Below are 8,304 nucleotides of genomic sequence, written 5' to 3'. Positions count from 1 at the left end.
AACTGTTGCTGTTTTGTATTTCGTTTCGTTTTTTTTCTTCAGTAGAGAGACTAACCTCATTTGATTGCACTTTAAAAGTAGTACAATAAATCCATATAAAATCCGCCCCTTAACAACAAAATAATAATAAATCAATAATTGAAAACATAGCAATTTTTCAACAACAACAAACAACTAGATAAGTTGGCTTTAAAAATACTTAGCCAGAAAGTTTTACTAAGTTTTAACAACTTTGAGGGTTTGAAGATTTTCAGTTTGTAATAGTTTTAAAGTTTTAGTTTAGTAGTTTTAAAAGCTAGCTAGCTAAGACATACATACAGATAGATAGATAGACAGACAGACAGATAGATAGACAGAAAGAAATATTAGATATAATGTAACTGTAAATTAGTGTAATGAGCCTCTCCAACTGTCAAACTTTAACTTTGACACTGACAGTCTTGATCATTTGAACATTTCTGTCAATGTAAGTCTATGGTATTTTTCCGAGTTTTTGATCGTCATTTTTAGGAAAACCGTTAACGTTAGTTGGATCAGTCTGAAAAGATATAGCTAGCACACAAGTCAAAACAGTCTTAAAGGTCTAGTCTGAGTTTGGTGGATGTCGCTTGAAAAGTCTAGGAGTAGCATTTATAAATTTTAGTCTAAGAAGAAGAATAATAAGCTTCAGTAGTAGATCAGTAAGTTGTCTTTTTCATGCTAACTTAACAATAAAATGCCCAGAGAACTGGAGTGTTCATTGAAACGAATTATCCGAATGAACCGATTCACTCAAATGAATCAGACCCCCCAATAGTATATCAGACCGGAGAGAGAGGAGGAGAGGCGCAACAGGAGTAACAAAACGCGCCCTCTGCCGGTCACGAAGAGACTTGTGCGCAAGTTCATCAGCCAATAGAAACGCAGGGCCATGATGACGCAGTAAACTCCCACGCACTTAAACTTGTCCGTCTGTCGGAGATGTTTGGAAAAGCAATGAAAAATATACGACAAAATGAAACAAACTCCTTAAAATAAATGTCTGATGGCAAAGGAGAACATTTTTTTTAAGTTGAAAAAAAGAGACAAGATTATTCTTTGCTGAACCTAATATCCTGGTAAAAATTAAGAATCATTATTTTGAAAGTGTACATCTGAAATAAAGCAGAAATACAGCTGAATTTTATGTCAAAAACGTTATTAGGTCTGTTAAAAACATACATTAGAATACTAATGACTTGATATGTGAGCACAAGTGCAGATTAGGAGGTGTACTTTACTGTCTGGCTCACACTAAGAGCCAAATCCCAGATTTTGAAGCATTTACAAAAGATTAACAGATTAGTTCAGTCCAGCACTAACCTTAATCTGTGTTTGGCAACCATTTACAAAAAACAACAATCAATAAGGCACAAACCATACAAAAAGTAGCAACTAACAGGCTTTTTAACACACAAACACATGACAGTAGAGTACAGTACGGTAGCAGCATTGATAGTTGCATTGCCAGGGCATATGGTCACATGTTTGCTTTTAATCAGTCTACTACATGCATAAACCTTCAGTCATAAAGAGTAGATCACCTTCAATACAGATCGCTTTACTTTTTCAGGTTCGCAACTGAGATTCACACACCCACGCCGAACCTCCTTGGCTCCTTCAAAACACAAATACTGATGAACCAGGACACGCAACACCCGTCCAAGGACATTCTGAGAGGAAATTGTCCCAGGAACATTGATGGAGTTGCACTCTGAAATGCAGCATTTCTTCCAGATACATTTCTCAGGCTGTGAATAAATATAAAGTTCTCAATTTGCTTTTTTAAAATTAAAATTCTCATAATTGTCTCTTCACATCAACAGAATCAAGCTTCTCACAGATCAAAATTTGCTTTCTTTTCGCTGATGCATTCTGAAACGCTTGACTCATAAGTTCCTAGGCATCATCATCACAGTGCATTGTGGGATATAATGGTCTTTCAGGCCCAGAGGTTAAAGCAGCAGGCCGGCGTTCGGGGCTCCGAGAGCACGCATGGTAAGACCTTCCATTGCTTCTTGGTGGCTCTGTGGCTTCTGGCTCTGGGCCGAACTGGTGGTGAAAGACCCTCGGAAGTCCAGGTTGACGCAGAAAAGGCCTGGCAGGAGTTGGCGCTGGTACTGGTCCAATCGCACCATGGCGTCCAGGACTGTCGAGCTGCCCCCGTAGACCCAGTCTGGCAGCAGACTAGCCGCACTAAAGCTGGCCGGGACCGACTGGGAATGTTTCAGTTCCAGCTGATATGAAAAGCTGAGAGAGAGAGAGAGAGAAATAACTGCTTCAGGTTATATTTTTAGGTCAGTGTGTTTGAGAATGTTGTGTATTAATCAGTGCCTAGTGTTTTAGAATTGCCTCCGTTTTTCAGTTAATGAGTGTAAATTTTGGAATTTGGAATTTGATTTGAAATGACAGGAATTTGCTATTGGAATTCCGATAAGTTTCATTAGTCAAACGTAAAATGGGAAAAAATGATGTTCTATCACCATTTTTGTCCTGCTTTCCTGTCACAAAAATTCTAAAAATCCTAAAAGATGATGAATAGGAAGTTCAAAAGAACAGCATTCATCTGAAATAGAAAGCTTTTGTAACATTATATATGCTACCGTTTAAAAATCTGGAGTCAGTAAGATTGTTTTGTTTTTAAAAGAAATTAATACTTTTATTCAGCAAGGATGCATTAAATTGATCAAAAGTGACAGTAAAGACATTTATAATGTTACCAAACTTTCTATTTCAGATAAATGCTGTTCTTTAAACTTTCTATTCATAAAAGAATCCGGAAAAAAAAAGGATAATAATCAAAAATGTTTCTTGAGCATCAAATCATCATATTAGAGTGATTTCTGAAGGATCATGTGACACTGAAGACTGGAGTAATGATGTAAAAAATGCAGCTTTGATCACAGGAATAAATTACATTTGAACATACAATCACATAAAAAACAGTTATTTTAAATTGCAATAATATTTCACAATTTTACTGTTTTTGCTGTATTTTAAATCAAATTAATGCAGCCTTGGTGAGCAGAAGAGACTCAGTAGTGAACATGTCTGACAATAGCTAGTCAAAAACCTTGTAATACCATGTGAGCGTGATTTTGATCAAATGTTAATAATGTGTCGGACCCTATATATCACCTTTACCAACACAGTGTTTAGGTAAACATACAAATGCATGCTTTTCAAGTCACTAAACAGTCGAAAAATATACATCACTACATAATTACGCGATGCACAAAGCTTTTTGTTGCTTCCAGAAAAAATAACTATTGTGATATACCTATTCCATTAGCATGATCTAATCTGTGTTTAACATTGATCTTCAGGTGTTCCTGCCCTCTGTGAGTCTGTGCATGTGTGTGTGTTCTCTCACCGAGCCGACACCTGCTGTGACATGCTCCTCCCTGCATGTGATAAAACACCCTGCAGCAGCTTCACTGTCTGATCCTTCATCCAGCCCACGTCCTCCTGAATATCTGGCAACCACTCCAGCAGTCTGAGAGAGAAAGAGAGAGAGAGATATCAATAACATAATATTTCATATCAAACTGACAATCACCAGTGTAGATGGATATGATATAATAGTAATAGCAATTTCATGGTATAAGCGGGATAATGTACATCCAGCCGGTTGTTATCTCAGAATAAACCCAGACAGGGAGATGAGGTTGCATGCGGCTGAAGGGGTTTATTCTGCGATAACAACATTATCCCGCTTATTACACGGCTACTTGCCACATAAGTAAATAAGTAGACACGAAATATTGATCCGAGTCGAAATATTTCATTAGCTCTTTAAACGCAAAGCTTCCGCGGAGAGAGCAGTTGCTAACGCGGCAAGTTCAAACTAGACGGTACGGTACAGTCATACCACTTATTACACAGTATTTCACCACATAATTCATTATGGAGATAAGAGATATTGATTTCAGATTACAGTTACTGCTTACACACAAAATCTTTTCATGTCACACGATTTTTGAAACCTCTCACTCAAAGTGCAAATCTCCAAAACCATAAGCTATTTCTCAGCCTTTGACTCAGTTTTCAATTGCATTAAACACTTTTTTCAAAACACTACACACACGATTCTCTACCTAAAACACACAAAGATCTATCAGGAAGTGACTTGCTTTCCTTTTCCAAACACAACCGATCAAAAATGCTACACTTATTCACCCGGTGCACGCCGTTTCCAGGAAACATGACGTTCAACCCGGAAACCGTAGCAAAACGTTGCGCACCGTTTTGACCTTGAACATGCCCCTGGTCACACAGACACACTCCTCACATGTGCAAACACTAATTGCTTAACTGATCACTAAACCAATCACTGCTTTACTGTATAGGCCTAAATAGGTCAAAGGTCAGATGATCTGTTTTGAACAATGGATTCCTGGGACACACACACACACACAATTGTGTTCTTTACTGTATTCTAAAGAATATACTTTTGGTTTACAGTACATTAGGGTGGTCCTTATCAAGTCCAATTTTTTTTTTGTGCAAAATGTTAGTGTCTTAACCTCTTAAACTGTTCCTTTTAACTTCAAAATTAGAAATATGCAAAAATGTTGACAAAAAAAATTATATTTAGAGGTAGCTCAATCATGTGGAAGATTGCCTATGTTAAGCTGTGCGGCGTTACTGTGATATGCAAGTAATATTAAAAGTTGCTGCAAATGAACTACATTTTATTGAAATCAGAGCAACACTGGCATGACAACAATCCCTCATTTCTGATGCTCAGCAGCCAGTGTTGACTTTCTGCAGTCTGGATAGATCCGTCAGTGATCTTCCACCACATGAAGGAGAAACTGCAATTGTTCTTCAGAGTGTGTGAGATAGCCATTGTATTCTTGAATCAGAGCCACTCCTCTCTCGGCGTGATCATTGACTACTTTCATTGCATGTATGGTTGCCTGTGCCTCCTGATAATCTGCTTGATTCGGCCAAAGTTCCGGGTCAATGTCAAGGAACGTAATGTAATTTTTTAGACCAAAAAATGTGCTCTAAACCCAAACAATAACCAAGGTGATCATCAATAGAAATATGTACTGATTCCACCAGGAAAGGTAAATCTGCTAAATCAGTTTCTACAATAAGTAAACTGAGATATGCATCTAAAATACATATTTAGGAATATATGGTGCATTAGATGCTTTTATGGAGATTTTTTTTGGGAATTTTACTAGCCAGGTACAATACCAATTCAAATGATCTGTTTTTACGAAAATCATCAAAATCTCAGAAAGTTTAAAGCTATTGAGCTACCAGTAATTATTATGTTACTGCCATAAAAATTGGCATGCTGTATTTTCTTATATAAAGGAACAATTTAAAGGGTTAAGAGCATGACAATTGGAGACTTACAGTTTTTCTCGATTGTTTACACACAAATACTGGTACTTGAGACACAATGACCACAACATGTAACTCATTCACCAACCCCCTGAGCCAATTCTGCTAAACTACAAGCACAATTCCTGCTTTACACTCAAATTGTACTTCTAAAACACACTTTTTTCAAAACACTACACACAATTCTCTGCTTTTGGCACAATTTTCATGCAGAAAATCTCTTGTTTTCACAAGGAACACACTGCCATTCAAATATGCACACTGACTCATCACATGGGCAAACACCCGTCACACAGTTTTACAATTAGCAATCAGAGCTTTAGCATAAAAGGGCAACAGATCAGCTCTTCAATGGAGCAATGGATGCCTTTTTTTACAACAGTCAATTCTTCTGTTGTATTGTATGTAGACCACTGTATGTCCAACTCTGTGTTGGTTGGGATGTACATTGTTTTTGTGGGAAAAATAAAATATTTTTGTTACCGTGTATTTGTGTGTTCTGAGTATAAAAACAATATTCTCAAATATTTTACAACACACTTATGTATGTACTGTCTGTAGTAAGTGTAACGCTGAACCAAAAAAAGGCCTAAGTCATTATGATGAATGGAGAAGAAGTGTTTTACATTCATCATAGTGTTTTACATTGAGCACATCAGTGTTCAACTGGTTCTTATAAATGTCTATTCATATGATGGTTTGTGTGTGTCATTTGAAAACAAAATACCATTTTGAGAAGAAATAACATTGTTTTGAATGTAAAGTTTCATTTTGCAGGAGAATTGAGGGGTTTTGCCCATTGTGTGTGTTTTTTTGGGGGATTTGTGTGTAGAGTTCTGAGAATATGAGGCATGCTTTCAGAAAATGTGTGTAAACAATCGAGAAAAACTGCAATAAGGACCACCCTAAAGTACATATGTTTATGGTTTTGTTGTATGCTACTGTAAACAACAATAATGTTAGGCCTAATATTTTCTGTTTCGACATTGCATTGGTGTTTACGGTGTACTTGTTACATCAGATTACTTTCACTGTAGAACATTGTATTGAAATGTAGATATAAGCCTATGAAAGACCAAAGAGCTTTAGATTTAGAACAACAGTGTTTACATGGTATACCCAAAAATGTACTATTATGAAAGAAGTGTTTGCCATTTGATGCAAATGCTTCATTCTGACTTGTGTTTATGGCATTTTGAATGCAGTGTTACATTTTGAAGGAGATGTGAGGCATTTTGCATTTTGTGTGTGCAGTTTGGGGAATTGTGTGTAGAGTTTTGAAAAAAGGAGACTTTAAAATCTTACCTGTTTGTATATTATAATCCAACAGTTTACAAAACAATCCCAGCTAGCAAAAAGTCGTCTACTAGACGTTGAATAGACGCAAATCTTCAACGCCTAATTACAACTTTTCAACGTTGAAAACAGGTCGATCTTCAACGTCTTGATGGAATATGTAATATTCTTTACATTTATTTGAGATAATAATGAACATAGTTTGGTTTTCTCCGGTTTTTTAGCATGTATAACAGACTTATCCTGTCTATGATGATCAGTTGAAAACAGTCCAAGGCGGACCGACTTATTTTCAACCATATTTCAACATTGAAAGACGGTAATTGTTTACTGGGAATAGTCACAAAATGGCTGCAGCTGCGTTTGTATGAAACAAGAGAGAGCGAGTCCACGATACTGGATGGCATAATTAAATAACTCTACACAAAATATTTATTTGACTGAGTTTAAATATTTTATTAGCTCACCAAATGCAAAACTTACACGAAGAAAACACGTTTCTCGCAAGCGTATAAGCGCTGCTGACTTCAGTAACCCAGATGAGCCTGCGTTATCTGTTTTCAGCGGTTGTTATGTGGGAATAACTCATCGCTGGATGGCGCGATTGACCAATCAGAATCAAATATTCCACAGAGCCGTGTAATGAATTGAAATGATCAAAAGTCTTTACCTGATGCTCATTGACAGAGCTGATTCCAGGGGAAGTGTGTATGGTAACAGGATAGCAGATGCCATTCTGACAGGCAACATGTTGCTTAGCGACTGCGACAGGCTCCGCCTCTCCCTACAGGCCTCCACTAGCGCTGAAGAGACAACACAAAGACAGTGAACACAGAGCACCACACCTAACTCATTACAGAGTTCATGAAGAGGTACTTCAGAGAATACCATAGCAGTTCCTTGTTTTTAATTTAAAGGTGCAGTGTGTGATTTTTAGCGGCATCTAGTGGTGAGGTTTTGAATTGCAGCCAACAGAAGTTATGGTGGCCGACAGGAAGTGATGTCGTCGTCTGAGACAGCAGGGAGTAGCCAGTTAAGCAATGAGGTTTCTTTACAAAGATGAAAGGTTTACTTAATTATTCAGTAAAACGATGTGTTATTGCGTTTATTATTGTTACCTGTTCATCATTGTGTCAGTGTTTTATTGGCTGACGTTAGCTAGCTTCTGTGCACGAAGAACAACATAGTGACGAAACGCGTTTGTCCGTTCAGGGCCACTGTAGAAACATGTCGATGTAAGCGGACCCGCAGTGTGTGTAGATAGAAATGGCTCATTCTAAGGTAATAAGAACATAACGCTTCATTATGTAAGGTCTTTATACACCACTGAGAACATCGTTATGTGTATGATATTGCATTTCTGTCCACAGATCCTCCTAAATATTACACAATGCACCTTTAATCCATAATCAAGTCCTGTTATCTGTCAGTACCTTTATGTAATCTAGGAGGCAAGTGCTCATAGATGTGTTCCTCGATGCTGGAGAGATCTTGGGCCTCTGTTCCTCTGTCGTCTCTGCTCTCTGACTCTTCATCATCCTCATTATCAGAGTCTTCCTCGGCCTCTGCAGCTACGGCTAGCATGTGGTGTGGACCTCGATACTGTAACAGACCTGAAACACACACACA

At 37.6% G+C, this 8,304-nt stretch overlaps 1 protein-coding gene across 1 annotated transcript in view; it reads right to left on the bottom strand.

The window, feature by feature from the left end:
* Positions 1-1,235: 1,235 nt before the first annotated feature.
* Positions 1,236-8,304, bottom strand: part of pnpla2 (patatin-like phospholipase domain containing 2) — a 14,584-nt gene continuing 7,515 nt past the window's right edge. The window contains exons 6-9 of the mRNA XM_084398031.1: positions 8,109-8,288; positions 7,346-7,478; positions 3,392-3,514; positions 1,236-2,268 (exon numbers count right to left, since the gene is read on the bottom strand). Coding sequence (XP_084254157.1) covers positions 1,974-2,268; positions 3,392-3,514; positions 7,346-7,478; positions 8,109-8,288 — 731 coding nt within the window. The 3' untranslated portion in view covers positions 1,236-1,973. The remainder of the gene's footprint in view (positions 2,269-3,391; positions 3,515-7,345; positions 7,479-8,108; positions 8,289-8,304) is intronic.

Source organism: Rutilus rutilus (assembly GCF_951802725.1).
Source record: "Rutilus rutilus genome assembly, chromosome: 23".
Taxonomy (NCBI): domain Eukaryota; kingdom Metazoa; phylum Chordata; class Actinopteri; order Cypriniformes; family Leuciscidae; genus Rutilus; species Rutilus rutilus.
The sequence above is the reverse complement of the archived record's forward strand: the minus strand, read 5'-3'. Positions and strand labels throughout refer to the sequence as shown.